The sequence below is a fragment of the Dromiciops gliroides genome, chromosome 6 (assembly GCF_019393635.1).
Source record: "Dromiciops gliroides isolate mDroGli1 chromosome 6, mDroGli1.pri, whole genome shotgun sequence".
NCBI classification, from domain to species: domain Eukaryota; kingdom Metazoa; phylum Chordata; class Mammalia; order Microbiotheria; family Microbiotheriidae; genus Dromiciops; species Dromiciops gliroides.
In genome coordinates, this window is record NC_057866.1 from 197,746,183 (window position 1) to 197,764,397 (window position 18,215).

Below are 18,215 nucleotides of genomic sequence, written 5' to 3' on the forward strand. Positions count from 1 at the left end.
ACCTCTTTCTTTTTCTTTTTCTTTCTTTCTTTCTTTCTTTCTTTCTTTCTTTCTTTCTTTCTTTCTTTCTTTCTTTCTTTCTTTCTTTCTTTCTTTCTTTCTTTCTTTCTTTCTTTTTTGGTGAGGCAATTGGGGTTAAGTGACTTGCTCAGGGTCACACAGCTAGTAAGTGTTAAGTGTCTGAAGCTGCATTTGAACTCAGGTCCTCTTGAATCCAGGGCTGGGGCTCTATCCATTATGCCACCTAGCTGCCCCCAAAATACCTCCTTCCATAAAGAATCTTATTTCACCCAGTAATTGGATGCATTTCAATTTTAGTATAGAAACTGATAATTTGGGGAGCTGCTGTGATCAGAAAAAAGAGGGGTTTCTGTGACTTTTATTCACCAGAGGAAAATCATCACATTTGTGAATAAACTGAATCAGGGACTGAAATGCAGTTTGAACCATGAATAATCAAGAAGAGCAAGGACTTACCATGGCAATGACTGCTGCTCCTGCTCCAGCAAGGGCCACGATAAACAAGTGGAATGTCATGTTTAGCTGCAAAGAGGTACAGAGAAACAGGAGACAGCAGAATTAGGAGACCTCAACATAACTGACAGCTTGCTCATCAAGAATTTCATTTAGTGCTTCTCTGACTAAACGAATGACCTAATGATAGAGCCATTGGTATCATTCATTCCCTTCTGAAGAGATGGCTATCAATTTGGGATGCTTTCAATCCCTATAATTGTTTAACATTAATATAGTAGTATTATAAATCATAGGCTAAGGGAACTAATGATAATTATCATTACCATAATGACTTAATGACTATAATGTCTTTTAATGGTGATTTTATAGGTTTCTTTTTTACTCTTCTATAAACATGGGTTTTTGAAAATTCCAAAAAAAAAAAAAAAGGTGGGGTGAAGGCATCTATCATATCAAAAAAGCTGTTTTCTTTTTCGTTCAAAATATCAATCTCAGTTATAAAAATATATGTCGTATTAATATATACCTTTTATAAAAACTCTTTTCAATGTGTTTCAGGGCACATACTGAAAATTAAACAAAACATTGAACAAAAAATCACTCATACCCAAGTTTGAAAGACTTTTGGACTCTCAGGAGTACATTAAAGAAGTCCAAAAGAATAAAGATAAATCATACAACTCACTCCCTGATAAAAAGTTAATGAACTTAAAATGCAGAAAGACACATTTTTGAACCTGAATAATGTGTGAAATGTTGTTTGTTTGTTTTTTGCAGGGGGGGGGCATACTCAGGGAGGGGAGGGGATAATTAATACAAAGTGTTGAAGCAACCAGCATAATGAATGTTAAAAACTTGACAAAACCTTCAGAATATAGCCTATTATTTTTTTAATCTCTCCACACACTCACCTCGGTAGATTCACACATCCTCAGGAAATTTTCAGACATGGTGCAGATCTTCTTCTCTTCTCCAACTGTCACAATCCCTACAATAGATGAAATATATAAGAAAAACATGTGTAAGTGTTAGTGGCAACTGAAGGAAAGATAGCACCATGGAAATAGCCTAACTAGTGACCCAAATTTTACAGGTGCAGTTTTACTTTCCCCCAGTATGTTATTTAGGTTCTCAGAGTACAAATTTTCATCACAGTGTATAACAGTCTTGAATAGAAGATACAGGATCATTGGGCTCTCAAGCGGTGTTTTAAAAAAAATTCCCTTTGAATTTGATGGAATCTAGACATCAGAGCATTCATATATTGGAAAACAACTTGCAGCCAGTGCAAGCACTTGGTGTATTAACATGATAACACATTTATCATAACAGTTTCCGTCCCTATGCTGCAGAGGTGAGGATTCAGATTTGCTTTCCTGCTAGAAGGGCTATAGTCTGTCGCCCCAAGGAGCACTTAACCAGCATGTTGATGAGGAAAGCAGCTGCTGCCTGGAAGGTAACGAGATGCTTCTACTGCACTCCGCTTTGCTGGTGTCTCATCTTTAAAGGATATCAGAAGCCTAGTGAAAAGACATTATTGAATAGGCAAAGGTAGCAGTGACTTTTTCTAAAGAAGGGTACTACTGGTCTTAAATAGTTGTAAAAATCCACAAATAAGCATCAACAGAAAACCTTAACTTCGGGTCAAAATATTTGTGATATTATTCAACTCAACCAGAATTTAAGTCTCCTACTGTGTGCAAGGCAAGCACAAGAACTAGGCCTGCACATCCTTTTAATAGTTACCATTTAATTCTCTACATGTTTAGATTCTTTTAAAAACTTTCCAGCACCTATTCCTCCCTGATACCTGGAACCTCTCTCCTTTGTCTCCACCTCCTGGCTCCCTTAAATTCCTACAAGTCTGAATCCTACTTTTGCAAGAAGCCCTTCTTCATCCTTCTTACTGCTCATGCCTCTGCTAAGAGATGATCTCCAGTCTATTCTGTATAGCTTGTTTCTACATCGTTATTTCCTTTTGTCTTCACCATTAGATTGTGAGCTTCTTGAGTCAAGAGACTGCCCTTTGCTGGTTTTTTCTTTTGTTTGTATCCCTAGTGCTTAGCAGAGTGCCGGTCATGTCAGTGCTTAACAAATGCTTTTTGGTCTGACTTGAAGTTACCTTCTTGTTTCGAACAGCTCTATCAGACTGGTATGCAGCAGTATAGTTCACATTTGGGGAGTGATTCAAGGCTTACAGAGTCCTTTCCTCACAAGAGCAACATATGTAATACACAAATTTGAGTATGTGTTTTATGGATGAAGAAAAAGAAACTCCAATTGATTGATATGACAGAACTACTAGTAGTAGCAGTAATAACAATCCTACTTATAGAGTGCTTTAAGGGTAGCAAAGCACTCTGCATATATTGTCTTATTTGAACAATATGTGAAATGCTATTATCCCCACTTTACAGATGAGGAAACCAAGATTGAGAGAAGTTAAGTGCCTTTCCGAGGGTCACACAACTAGTATCTGTGTCTCTCACTAATATTTCAGGTACATACAGAGCTCCAGGTCTTCATTCCAGCTTCTAGTTTACTCTCAGGCTTTCTTTTAGCAAGTCATTTAACCTCTCTAGGGCTCAGTTTCCTCATTTGTAAAAATAGCAGAATGGATTAGATGGTTTTTTTAGGTGCCCCCTTACTCTGAAACCTATGGTCTTTTGATTCTTCCAGGTCATCCCTAACTCTAGAAATACTTGGTGATAAAAGCCTTTTTCTAATGCCCTGTAAGACAAAGGTGTCAAACTTATCATCAGCCTATGTGGAAACCAGATTAAAATACAATTGGAAAACATTTAACAAAAAATAAAAATACAGCACAACAAGATAATGTTAATTTGAGGCTTTCTAAGTTACTATCCAGCCAGCTGTGATACCACTGCTCTACAGGATATATAGAGATAGTTATTTGTATCTTAAAATACTGTGAGTGAGATTTTCCCTATCCCTTTGATATACATGATTTAACAGCAGTACTAAGCAATTTATATACTACAAACTATGATGTTCTTTAATACCTCAAGGAAATGATAATGAAGTAAGATAGATATTGGTAGGAGCAAATGTAAATGCTGTATTGTCAACTTGTCTACCACTTATCTAGAATCCATCTATTTGACTTACAATTGTGGTTAGGTATAGCTACCAGTCAGCTTAAAGGTCAGATACCTAAAATAGTAGCTTCTGAGTTGAAAGGGATCAATCAGAGCTACCAATAAGTTGGAAAGTCACGCTTTTAAAAAAGAAAGAAAGAAAGAAAGAAAGAAAGAAAGAAAGAAAGAAAGAAAGAAAGAGAGAAAGAAAGAAAGAAAGGAAGAAAGAAAGAAAGAAAGAAAATCATGCTTAAAGTAATATGGTGAAAATCCTTGACAGTAGAAAATAACTCAGGAATGGGGCAAGAGAGGCTTCATCCAAAATGGCAGGCACATTCCAATAGATGGCTTCCTATGTTATGAGCCTGTTACTTACTAACGATGCTATTTTAAGTAGAGTATATAGAATGGCAAGTGACTGTGCTGATATTTGACTGGTGGTTTCTTTCTTTCTAGTCCATACTTATTGTATATGTACCACTTGTATTGTGTTAAATTGTGGGAGGAGTCATTGTGTATAAATACCTATGGATCCTGAGGTTGGGGTCTTTGGGTCCTAGACTGGATTTATTGTGAGACAAGATCCCTCTCTCAATAAACCTATTTTCCTTTGATTTGGAGACTTTGGTTTTTTCTTCATCTAACACTGCAACTTAGAAATTTTGTAACAATACATACAGATTCACATATAATACCCAGAGGGTAACACTCAGTTTCCATATTTGATGGGAAGACAACAACAACAACAACAACAAAACAATGGCATAACTAATCCAAAACAGTGTATAATGTAAAACCAACTCATCTTTGGCTTTGAAATGAATATTTTTAATAGCTGACTTGCCTTCCTAATTACATTTTCATTATGTTGCATTAAAATAAATGTGTATCTCTTCAGCACATATCAACTGGATAATGAAGTAGGGGAAGGGAGGGAGTGAGAGACATCAGCAGAGGAAATCCAAGTTGGAATTAATAATTTATCAAATTATTCTACAAAAGTTATAGGCCTCATGTGAAATGGCACACATTCATATAGGGTTTTAAAGTTTAGAAGTGATTTTCTCACCACAAACCTGTGAAGTCAGTATTAAAATTGCTCATGTTGTGAAATTACACAGTGTTATGTTTGAGCCCAACCTTTTCGCTGAAAAGACCCATCTTATTCAATAACAATATTTTCTAAGACAGTGAAAATAGCATAATAGATAGAGCATCCATCCTCAGACACTCGATGGTTGTGTGACCAACCCTGGGCAAGTCACTTAACCTCTGTAAGTCACAGTTTTCTCAACTAAAATGAGGATGATAATAGCACTTACTTCACAGGGTTGTTATGAGGATCAAATGAGATCATATTTAAAGCATTTAGCACAGGGCCTGCATAGTAGGTACTATAGAGATGTTTATTGATTGACTGATTACCTGTGTGACCTTGGATATGTCACTTAACTAACTCCCTGGGCCTCAGTATATTGATCTATAAGATGAAGGGGATCTATGATCTGTTCTTGGATGAGAAAGTCTGATGAGTTGAAGTCTTCACAGTGGGAAGGAATACAGGGATGAAGGATATTAGAGTTGACAGAAACCTTAGACATGTTCTAATCCAGTTTCTCATTTTACAGATTAAAAAAGTGAGGCTTAGAAAGTTTAACAGCTGGTGAATGACAGAATGGGGACTTTAAAACACACTTTTTGAATCTAGGGCATATGTGTGATGATACCCCCACATCTGCCCATTCATAGACTGATTGACCATTTTATACATGGCATGGTGAAACAAGTCTAAGCACAGAAATTATCTAAAGCAATGAGTGTAATGATAGCAAACATTTGTGTATCACCTTAAAGTTTTCAAAGCCTTACAGTAATCCTTTGATGTGGATTGCCTCATTCCCATTTTACATAGTTAGTCCTGAGCATTTGCATGTTTGACTTTTGCAACTTGAAGCATTCACGTGATTTTATTAGTAATCTCGTTTTCACTTTCATGTTGACAACCACACACATTTGCTGCTATGTGCAATAAAGAAAAAATGGGAGGTATGATGAGCACAAGTTTTTGGAGCAGTTAGTGTTCTACTAGGTGCTTCAATGGTCTTGTTCACCCTGCCATTGTAAAGAACTCCCCATGAATTCATTGCATATTTTCATTTTTTACCTTCAAAACTCAAGTTTTGTGTTGCAATTATGCTGTGAAAGCACAGTGTAAGTCCTTTGGGCTCTAAGTCCAAGCATGCAAAGTCAATGCTGTGGCTTAGTGAGAAAATAAAGGTGTTAGATAAATTTGTGCCAGAATGTCTCCTGCTGCTATCATCTGTAAGTTTGGTGTTAATGAATTGACAAGTCAATACACCACAAAAAGGAGGAAAGTCATTATACTTTCCTATGTGTGTGTGTATAAGGTAAAATTAAGGTTTTTAAAAGTTTTCATTTTATAAAGAATTTTATTTGATATATAGTATTTATGGTACAGTAGATTTCCTGTGTTATGAAAAGTTAATATTGTCTGAAATCAATGTGTTGTTTTTTTTTAAATTGAGATATTAGTACAAAAGGTCACAAAATTGTAGGGAATTACTACTGAGAAAAAAGTTTTGCATGTTACCAAATTTATTTTGTGTACTTTTTATGGGTTATTTCATGGTTACTATGTTAGAAAAAAGTGCATATTATCAGAAATAATATTTAGTAATAAAGAATTTTATGTAGAAAAGTGTATTTTCATCAATCTCTAAAAAAAGATTACAATTTTTGATGGTCATGGGAACCTAACCCCTCTTTCCCATAGATTCAAAGTATTAACAGTTTAAATTTTTTTTTGCACTATTTTTGGGAAGGTTAAACCAGCAAAAGTTGGGGTTTGAGTTGAAGCTTGAGAAAGGTTAAGTAGTCACCATCATACAATTAGTAAGTAGTATTTACTTTAATTTGGGCATTATTAAATTAAATACTTCACTTACTAAAGTAAGTCAGAAAGAAAGTACTAGTGTAAGAATTCAAACCCAATTCTGTTTGTGGCTTCAACTCCAAGGATTTTTCTTTTACACCATGCTGCATGTATACCCTAAAAGATGGAGCACTGGATGGAGACTCAGTTTTCATACTTAACTAGCTATGGGTAAGTCATTTCATCTATCTAGGCCTCAAATTCCTTATCACCTCTTTCTCTATATGTCTATATTCCTTCAGAAATAAATAAGGAGATTGACAATATTTAAGAATATGATTTACAGATTAAAATGTATAAAGCAAACAAAATTCTGCAATTCATTTGTTGCAAAAAAATCTCTCTCTTCCTCTTCCTCTTCCTCCCTCCCTTTCTCTTTCCTCACTGAATGGTTCCTTCCAGAACCTTTTTCTCTGAAGGGTACCTGGGTCAACCATGTCTCATTTCTCTTCAGGTTGCACTCTGGAATTTTCCATAAGCCTCCCTCATACCTCCCCCACCAACCCCACCCTCATACCTTCTTTTATGGGTTGTCTTCCCCTATTAGAATGTAAGTTCCTTGAAAGCAAAGACTTTCTATTTGAGCATATTTCTTGGCACATAATAAGAGCCTAATAATTGATGGTCAACTGACTTTTGACTCAGAACAAAACAGCTCTCTACTAACAGGGAAATTACTAAATTAAGATTGTACAATATATCTTGATAAATGGAAATACAAAGATAAATTCAATGAAATTTTAATAATTATAAGATATCAAAAATACATAAAACAGATGTTTATTTGCAAAAAGTATTCATTACTATCATGGAGAAAACCTTATGTAAGGTCAAGATAGAAGACATGATCCAGATAGTTCTAATTTGTGAATGATAATCTTTTTGCATCAAACTCCAGACCATTACAGGGACCATTTAGTGAGAGCAATGATTAATAGAGAGAAATTACTTTAAACAGTTCATACAAGGGAAAAACTGAGTGACTAAAACAATGACTACTATGATACACTTGAAAGCCCACTCCACTGAGTTATTACATCATTAGGTATAATTGGGAAATGCAGATGATGACTTGGGCCCAGAATTGAGCGGGAGGAAGAATAAACTGGATTTCATTTCAGAAATTGTGTGGTACTTTTAATCATTTCAGAAATTGTGTGGTACTTTTAATGATTCCAAACTGCAATTTGGTGCAGACACTTTTTTTCTGCACAGATGTTTTCCTGGTGATGATGTAAGATTTAAGGTCTTAGAACTTCACAGTCTTTTCAAGAATCAAACTTTGAATCATCTTGTCTGATCCCTCATTTTACAGATAACAGAATAGAGCCAAAGTACTTAAGGGCTTTGCCCACGGCAAAATACTTTAGTGGTAGGATTGGAATTAAAATTCTGTATTGTTTCCGTTACACTACAGCAATATTAAAGTACATGATATAAGACTACTCTTCTACTTTGGAACTCCTTCAGGTACTTCAAGTGACCTATGCTCTGAGATCCAGCTTTAGCATATGATCTACATTAAAGAGAGTACAAGATTTGGGGTTTGGAGACCTGGGTTCAAATCCTGACTTCAACATATACTAACTGAATGATTATAGGCATGCTTCTTAAACTTTTAGAACTTCAGTTTCTTTATCTGTAATATGAATATACTTTTGTACCACTTTTCTCATAGGGTTGTAGTGAGCACAGGACTTGGAAACCTTTAAATGCTATATGAATGTAAGTTGTTGAGTATTTCTTTTATTTGACACAGATCACAACGATGTCTGTATCAATGATTTTATGAATTTTGCAGCCCTGTGGTAGGGGACCTTCCTGAACTTGGGTAGGCTTGTCTTTTCATGACAGACTTGCATTTGGTTTGGCAAAACTGACAGGAGCAAGCATTCCAATGATATAACCTTCAAGAACCTAACATCACCGTGGTGTGATGAACTACTGGAGGAGAATTTTAGTTGGAGGAAGGTTTTATTTTTAATTTATAGGACACTTAGGCGATTGCTGCACATTTATTTTCCACATTTAAGGGGTGGAAGTGTGAGATGGCAGGCAGAGAATAGAGAAAAGTGAAAAAGCAGTATAGGAAAAGAAAGACTTAGAAACGTGTACCTCAGGGCTCTCAGATTGGTAATTTGTTACTATGGAATTAGAATCTATGGCTTCTTTTAAGGCTCAGCCCAGGTGTCACTTCTACAAGAAATGATCTCTCTAGTTGGTAGTATCACTCTCTTCCTCCTTATATTATATTTACTTATTGGTGTAAATGTTTTATTTTTACTTCTGTGGCCCCCATCCCATCCCAAGTATAATCTTTTTGAGGGCAAGGACTTTTTTTTGTCTTTGTATTCCCACCACCTAGACACAGTGCATTGCACCTAATAGGTATCTGACAAATTCTTGGTCATTGTATGGAAATTAGCCCAAGCTTTGTGGTATGAGGCCCAAACTACTTTTAACCAATCTTGAGTTCATTTGTTCCATTAGTTTTAAAGGGATTATTATGAAAGTCAACAGTACACAATGAATTTATCTGAGGAGAAGCAAAGTACTAGTGCTGTTCTCTTACTACTTCATAGAACAATTTCTGGTACCAGTTCAGACTCTTGCAAGTCAATAGGAATTTACCATTTTACTTACCAAACTGGCGAAGGTCCAAGCAAAGATTCGTTCCTTCCATTAATGTGGTGTTTCGGCAGATGGTCCACATGTTGAAGTACATGTAAACAGGCAGAGAGGTAAAAGCTGTGACTCCAAGCCAGGCCAACATGAAAACATATGTCAGCATAATGAACTGCAATACAAAATAAACAGAGGAAGCATAAATCCTAAAGCACTGTTCAGTTATGAGAGCAAACTCCAAATGTTCCAGCTCTGTTACTCTAAAGAATATTTTTACTCTGATATGGACTATCTGAACCAAACATGAGAAGCTACCAGGAGGCAGACATAATAGAGGTTACAGGTAGAAAGCTCTGGAAAATTTGCGCCATTAAGGATTCTGTCATTTGGGGAATGAGTAACCCCTCCCTGGTGCCTCATTTTAAACTTAGGCCCCATTGACTTCTAATTTTGACAAATGCTACCATATATTATCTACCCTTTAGAAAATCATATTGTGTTGAAGGTCTTGAAAAACACAGAGTAAAAACATAAAGAAGAAACTCAATAAAGAAAAAGCGTTGCTGTTAAATGATGACAAAAGAGAATTGAGTTATTCTATAGCTTTAAAGTGCTTTAAATATAGTGCTTTAAAGTGGACAAAGTGGTTCATATGCCGTATTTCATTTGTCCCTCAAATATGCACTATTATATGATTATTCCCATTTTATAGATGAGCAAACAGACTAACAGAAGTCAGGTGATCACCTCATCATGAGGGGAATCTCATCTGAAGAATGAAATAGTCAATCTTTCAGACTTAAATGGAATATATATATTCCTGAATCCATAGTGGGCCACAAGAGATTTTTTAAGAGTATACATGCACTGAATGGATCTTCCTTGCAGGTTTGGAATGGGACTGACAGCAATTTGTCAATAAACAGTTAATAATGCCTTCTGTGTTTTGGGTACTGTGGTATAAAGTATATGTGTGTACAGATATGTCTGTATATAAACATAACACTTCTCTGTATGTGTGTATATGTGTACTGTCATAATATGTCTCTTTATGTGCATATACCCACATGTTTGTATGTAGAAAGACTTACATGTATGTCTTGTATCTACGTCTCTATCTATCTCTGCCAATGATTTGGATGTAGGGAACTTGCAGAAAGATGGAAAATACAATGTTGCTAAAGCACAAGCCCTTATACTCACGGGATCATGGTATCATAGATTTAAAGACAGAATGAATTGTAAAAGTCTTACTCCAAGCACCTCATTTTACAAATGAGAAAAATGAAGTGCAGACAAATTAAGTGACTTGCCCAAAGTCACATATTTAAACCTAGATCTTCTGACTGCTAATCAGGGCATCTAGGCAGTATAGTAGACAGAGTACTGGGCATGGAGTCTGGGAGGGTTATCTTTCTGAGTTCAAATCCAGCTTCAGACACTTACTAGCTGTGTGATCCTAAATAAGGCAATTAATTCTGTTTGCTTCAGTTTCCTCATCAAATGCACTAGAGAAGGAAATGGCAAACCACTTTAGTATCTTTGCCAAGAAAACCCCAAATGGGGTCACAAAAAGTCAGGTACAACTGAAATGACTGAACAACTTCTGATTCAAAATCTAGTACTGTTTCTGATCTATTAGTTATTTCCTTGGAAATACATACATTGATCCAAAATATATTTTGTATTTTTTCCTATATCTAGTTTTTACAAAACCTGATTTTTGCTTACAATTCTACACTACCCCCACCCCAAAGAGAAATCAGCACGTAAAATGTGACCTCAGAAACTATGATACACATGGTTGATTTTCATAAAATTTGGATCATCTACCTCTCTCATCTGGTGATACCAATTTCCTGGTGAGTTATTCAGCATGACATGAGGTTAGAGATTACAAGTATTTTTCAATTAAAAATCTAGGGGAGGGGGGCGGGGCAGCTAGGTGGCACAATGGATAGAGCACCGGCCCTAGAGTCAGGAGTACCTGAGTTCAAATCTGGCCTCAGACACTTAACACTTACTAGCTGTGTGACTTTGGGTAAGTCACTTAACCCCAATTGCCTCACACACACAACAAAATCTATGGGGGAGGGGAGGTTAAGATTTATACAAAACGAATTTTTATATAGTAATTGTTAATTATGAAATTACAAGCAATCATAACCCTTCAAGTATAAATTTAGAAGTCAAAATTGGGCCTTGGCCTTTAGTAAAAAGACACTTCTCTACTCCTATGTTGAAAAACTTTAGAAGTCATCAGGGGAATTATCCTGCAAATAGATTTTAACCACATGGGAAAGAATATTTCCTTAATTGATTGTTAGTGACTTCAAAAAATGCTGCCTTTCAAATATTCAAAAGTAGTATTAAAGCTGGCATTGCAGAATGATTTTGAAGAAAATGGTAGTGAAAGTGATAAAATGAAACATTTGTTTGAACTGAAGGAAATTTATAAAACTATATCAATTAAAATGGTCATCTTTAGAATTACTTTTCAGAATATGCCTATACAGTTTTTCTTATAAGGATTTTGGGAAGTTTCTCTCTAATTTACAGGTATCCTGTGACTAAAAGGGACCTCAGAGATTCTCTGACCCAACACCCTTGCTTTATGGGTGAGAAAACTGAAAAGAAGAGGAGAACTTAAGGTAGTTTTATTGTTGTGACTATTAACAGACTATTAAATTGTATGTTTATGTATAAAAGCAAGGATTTAAAAAATAAAAAAAACTTTCCTATTTTTGAGTTAATTACATGACTTAAACTACCAATAGTGACTTTATATTTAAAAGGTGTAAAATCATAAACTAGAGCTTTCATAGCACCTTGCCAAGAAATACTGTATTTTGTTATTTACTAGGTCATCATGACAACTAATAAGGTTGTCTAATCTGATGCTTCTTTATTACATGCTATCTTTGTTATAAGTTCAATTTTTAAGCTTATAATTTTTGAGGAAGTTATAAAATTTTGAATAACATATGGTTTAATTTGCAATGAATTGTGATTCCAGGTCTTAAATGGATTTGTTTTCTCCTGGATTTAGAATCTAAGATTCTAGACTTTTCAGGGCAATAGAGACCATATTTCAAAGCCCTTATTTTACAAATGAGGAAATTGAACACTTTTTATGATTAAGTGATTTGTCAAAGAGGATACAGTGAATTACCAAGAGAACCTCCACTAAAATTGAAGCCTTCTGACCCCATAGTTAATTTCTCTTAGTGTATATGTGTACACTGGTATACAGTCCATAGAATTATATCTTTGACTTGAGAAGCTGATCTGAATTTGTACAGCCATGTTGGGTTTACCTCTATGTAAATGAACATTATTAGTGCGATGAACATATAGCTGTCTGAGGCTTCTGCTGCAGTTAAGCAAGGCAGAGCAGTGCTACAGTTCTTCATATGTGTTGAGTATAGATGTCATTCATTGAACTTCCAGTGACCTAGAACATCTCTTCTACCTCACCAATTGTTCTTCATTCTTAATCTTGGAGTTCTTACTGAGTCTAAGAAATGTGTGGGGTAGCGATAAGAGAAATCAGAATGGATTTACTCTTATGGAAGAATATCATTTCAGTTCTCACTTTAAATCCTTTACATGCACATCAACACAGTTTATTATATGTGTGTGTTCTTTCCCTCATAAATTTATTATTATGAAGCTATTATCTCCTAATAGGCTCTCTACATCTTAAAATACCTGATTTCAAGGCATGAAGCCACTTGGCTTAGAAGTCCATTTCTCTTAATCAAGATATGACAGATACAAATATAACTACTAATCAGTTGAGCTTCTGGTATACATTTTATAGCATTATGAATAGATTTCAAAATGTGAAACATTTTCCCCCAAACATAATTTTAATCTTTCTATAAATCAGGCAATTCTGTGACATAACTTAGGATAGTTTAAAAATATTCCTATATTCCTTGAGCCTGAAAAATTTATATGAAAAATACGCCAGGTTCAGTTGCCAATACTGTCAATAATATTGTTTCTTATATTTTTAGAAATAGCACTTATACATTCTCTCTTCATTTTTTATCATTTTTTCTGGTTCTAAAACTCCTTAGAAAGTATATTAATATTTTCCCCCAAATATGTTATTTTTGATAAATAATAATGACATTTTCATTATTTTTAATCTTTTGATGACTATATCCTGATATACTTGAGAGATTTAAATTTAAGAGGGCACTAATTTTTTTTCTTAGCTTTTTCTATGTTACTTAATGACAGGAAATACTACATATGGTCTGATATATACCTCAGACTTTATAGTAGTAGTTATTAGAGTCCAAAGAGAATGCCTAGCTTGGCTCAGTAGTGATGTGGAACTTGCTCAATAATAAAATTTTATTGACGTAGCCACTATTGATTTTATTATTCTTTTATCATAAAAGTGTTTTATTATTTTCTAGTTACATGTAGAGATAGTTTTCAATATTTGTTTTTTATAAGATTTCTAGTTCTAAATTTTTCTACTTCCCTCCCTTCCCTCCCCCCTCCCTAAGACAGCAAGCAATCTGATATAGGTTATATATGTACAGTCACATTAAACATATTTCTGCATTAGTCATATTGTGAAAGAGCCACAATTGATTTTAAAGAATAAGAAAAGAAGAAAAAAAAAGAATAAGAAAAGAGATGGGTGGCTTAACTCATGTGGCTGACTATTGAGCTCACTGACCAGCTCAGATTTTTAAAGAACACTACAAGTCATTTCTGCATTTATTTTTGCTATGCCTAACAAACTATATGGCAACACTATGTTGACTGATGCACTCTTGGGAGCTATATTTTAAAAAGGCAAATTGCCCAGTCTCACTTTGTAGGTATGGGGGAAGGAGGGAATAGATATTTAAAAAGCAATTTTTACAGCCATTTACTAGCCATAAGGTTGTTAGTGAATTGTCAGCTAAACCTGAGAAGAAACCTTCTTATGTTCCCTATGTTGACTGAGACATAATCACTCTGAAGATGGATCTGCTAGTTACTGCCTGTGTGTCCTTGGGCTAGTCACTGAACTCTTGGCCTCAATTTCATCATCTGTAAAACTGGGAGATTAAAATAGATGATTTCTAATGTCTCTTCTACCTCCAAATTCTGTCACCTCTATAAGGTCAGCACAGCTAAAATCATCCACTCACTGCCAGATTTTAACTAATGCTGCTCAGTGGTTTATGAAAATCTGTGTCCATAGGATAAAGATCTTGATTATAATCCCTTCACCCACACTGCGGTCAAACAATGTAACTGATACAGCCAATATTTCATTTCTGGAATATAGACCTACTAGTGTTATAACTGATATGCACAATTAAGTGTCTGGGAGCAGAGCTCCAAACTGCTTTCTATAATGGTTGGTCTAATTCATATCTAGACATAAGCAAACCATTAATGTACCTTCCTCCTACATCTTCTTCAACAGTTGTCATTTTCAGGGCAGCTAGGTAGTGGAGTGGATAAAGCACTGGCTCGGCATTCAGGAGGACCTGAGTTCAAAGTCAGTGTCAGACATTTGACACTTACTAGATGTGTGACCATGGGCAAGTCACTTAACCCTCATTTCCCCACAAAAAAAGAAAAAGACATTTTCCATTTTTGTTATCTTGGCCAATATGATGAATATAACTTAGAAAATCAGTTTATATTTTTCTGATTATTAGTGATATAGAACAAGTTTTTTTTTTCCATAGAGTTATCAACAGTTTGCTTTTCTTTTGAGAACTGTCAGTTGATATCCTTGACTTTTTTTTCTTATTTAGGAATGTTTCTTGTTCTTTTATATCAGTTCCCTATATATCTTGGACATCAGATCTTTATCAGAGAAGATTGTTGGAATTACTTGTTCCTTTCATATTTTAGTGTCATTTATTTTATTTGTGCAAAAGTTTTTCAATTTTATATCATCAAAATTGTCCATTTTAATCTCCTGTGATCCACTCTGTCCCAAGTTGGTAAAAGGTATGTCTTTTCTTGTTCCTTTAATTAGTTTCTCACTTTTCAATATCTTTAAGTTCATTTGGAGCTTTTTGTGATGTGCATGGTGTAACATATTGATATTTCTGCAAGGCTGTCTTTCAGTCTTCCTGGGAGTTTCTGTTGAATAACGAGCTCTTAGCACAATAGTGGGGGCCTTCGGTTTATGAAGCACTATACTGGTATGTCTATTTGCTTCTGAACCTTGTGTTACTAATCTCTTCCACTGATCAATATACTGTTTATAAAAATCTGTACCAAATAAGTTTGAGGATTACTGCTGTGAAGTATAATTTGGGATCTGCAGCTAGGCTCCTTATCTTCCCTTTTTAAAAATTAATTCACGTTGAGATTCTTGATTATTTGTTTAACTCCAGATTAATTTTATTTTTTTTTAACTCCATAGAGTAACAAAAAGAAATAGAAAATTGTCAAGTGTCAGGAAAAAAACAACACATAAAGAACTCCTAGATATAAAATGGGTGTGAGGGCTTAGGAACAGATAGATTTACAAATCAGTTTAAGCTTTTAGAGGAAAAATTAATTCTATTACATGAATTTTGTAAAAATAGGAAAAAAGGAATTGATGTAAATTTTGTTTTATATCTCAATTAGTAAGGGACTAAGCAGAGAGAAAAATATAGATCAATATCATGAAAGAATATATACTATATAAGCAGTTATGTGTCAAAGTGGATAGTTTTGGTTTTGGCTGGAGTGAGGAAGAACTAAGTTTTAAATCCTGCCTCAGGTACTTACCTGTTTTATGATTCTAGGTAAGTCACAAATTGTCTTTGCTCAGGTTCTTCACTTGTAAAATGGGGATAATAATAGCACCTACTTCTCATGGTTATTGAGAATAAAATGAGATATTTATAAATCACTTTAGAAGCATTAAATTGATAAATATGATGCTTTGGACTTTTATTCCGATCACAGTTTTCAAGGAATCTGCTTCTTAAATTATATCTCCTTGTTCTGTTTCCTAGATCAGTTCTATTATTTAGTAATATTTTGATGTTCATATAATATTTGGTGGTGCTCAGTCATTTCAGTCATGTCTGAGTCTTCATGACACCATTTGGCTTTTTCTTCACAAAGATACTAGAGTGGTTGCTTGCAGACCAGAGCACAGGCCAGGGGAGTGGTGAATTTTAAGAAGGAGTAAAAAGTCAAGAAATAGGCTGGCAAAATGAGCAGACAGAAAAAGATTCTGACCCTAGAAAGTTTTTTGGTGAAAGACACCCTCAGAGGAAGACAGCAAAGTCAAAGATCCTACATCCAAAGCTTCCAAGAAAAATATGAATTGGTCTCAGGTCATGGAAGCACTCAAAAAGGACTTTGAAGATAAGGTAAGAGAGGAAAAGGAAAATATGGAAAGAGAAATGAGAGTGATACAGGAAAGTCATGAAAAAGTAATTCAAAAGCTTGAAAAGCCAAATGGCAAAGGAGATACAAAAGGTCTCTGAAGAAAATAATTGCTTAAAAATTAGGATTGAGCAACTGGAAGCTAAAGAATTTATGAGAAATCAAGACACACTACAACAAAACTAAAAGAACGAAAAAATAGAGGGCAATGTGAAATATTTTCTTGGAGAAACAGTTGACCTGGAAAATAGATCCAGGAGGGATAATTTGAAAATTATTGGACTACCTGAAAGCCATGATCAAAAAAAGAGTTTAGACATCATCTTCCAAGAAATTGTCAGGAAAAATTGCCCTGATATTCTAGAAACAGAAGGTAAAATAAAATTGTAAAAAACCTACTGAACACCTCCTGAAAGAGATTCCAAAATGAAAACTTCTAGCAATATTATAGCCAAATTACAGAACTCCCATATCAAGGAGAAAATATTGCAAGTAGCGAGAAAGAAACAATTCAAGTATGGTTGAGGCACAGTCATGATAATCCAAGATTTAGCAGCTTCTACATTAAAGGATCAGAGGGCTTAGAATATGATATTCCAGAGGGCAAAGGAACTGAAATTATAACTAAGAATCACCTACCCAACAAAACTGACTATAATCTTTAAGGGGGGGAAATGAGAGTTCAATGAAAGAGAGGACTTTCAGGCATTCTTGATGAAAAGACTTGAGCTGAATACAAAATTTGACTTTCAAATACAATACCCAGAGAAACATAAAAAGGTAAACAGGGAAAAGAAAGCATAAGGGATATTAAAAGGCTAAACTGTTTATATTCCTATATAAGAAGATGATACTTATAACTCATAAGAATTTTCTCATTATTAGGGCAGCTAGATGGAATATATTTAGATAGAGAGCACAGATGTGAATTGAATATGAAGGGATGATATCTTTAAAGAATTAAAATTAAGGGGTGATAGGAATGCACTGGGAGAAAGGGAAAGGGAAAGGGAAAGGTGGAATGGGGTAAAGTGGCTCACATAAAAGAAGCAAGAAAAAGCTTATGGAATGGAGGGGAATATGGAGGATGTGCGGGGAAGTGCGTGAGCCTTACGCTCATCAGAATTGGCTCAAAGAGGGAAAACACACACACACTCAATTGGTTAGAGTAATCTATCTTACCCTGAAGGAAAGTGGTAGGGGAAGGGATGGGGGGGGGGGCTGATTGGGGGAGGGGACATTCAGAATCAAAACACTTTTGAGGAGAGATAGGATGAAAGAAGATAGACAATAGACTAAGCATCATGGGCAGGGAATAGAATGGAGGGAAATACAGTTAGCAATTGTAACTGAAAAAATTTGAAGTGGAGGCAAGAGCAATGTAAGATGAGGAGGATGAGGATGAGGATGATGATAAAACGTGTGGTACTTATTTTGCTGGGCTATTGTGAAGAAATGTCAGATATAAGGTACTATATTAATATTATCTATTATTGTTGCAATAATCAACATGGGTTTATTGTAAGGAAATTTTTCTTTAAAGCACTATATAAATGTAGTTTACTATAAAAAATGATGAGCAGGATGCTGTCAGAAAAATCTGGAAAGAATAACATGAGCTGATGCAAAGTGAAATATACTATATACAAAATAACAGCAATATTGTAAGATGATCTGCTATGAATGACTTAGTTATTTTC

At 34.9% G+C, this 18,215-nt stretch overlaps 1 protein-coding gene across 4 annotated transcripts in view; it reads right to left on the reverse strand.

Annotated features, from left to right (window-relative positions):
• GPM6A (glycoprotein M6A) overlaps positions 1 to 18,215 on the reverse strand; it is a 495,836-nt gene that overhangs the window by 3,927 nt on the left and 473,694 nt on the right. For all 4 annotated transcript variants that reach the window (XM_043970135.1, XM_043970132.1, XM_043970133.1 and 1 more), the window contains exons 4-6: positions 9,172 to 9,325; positions 1,389 to 1,465; positions 478 to 543 (exon numbers count right to left, since the gene is read on the reverse strand). In XM_043970135.1, coding sequence (XP_043826070.1) covers positions 478 to 543; positions 1,389 to 1,465; positions 9,172 to 9,325 — 297 coding nt within the window. The remainder of the gene's footprint in view (positions 1 to 477; positions 544 to 1,388; positions 1,466 to 9,171; positions 9,326 to 18,215) is intronic.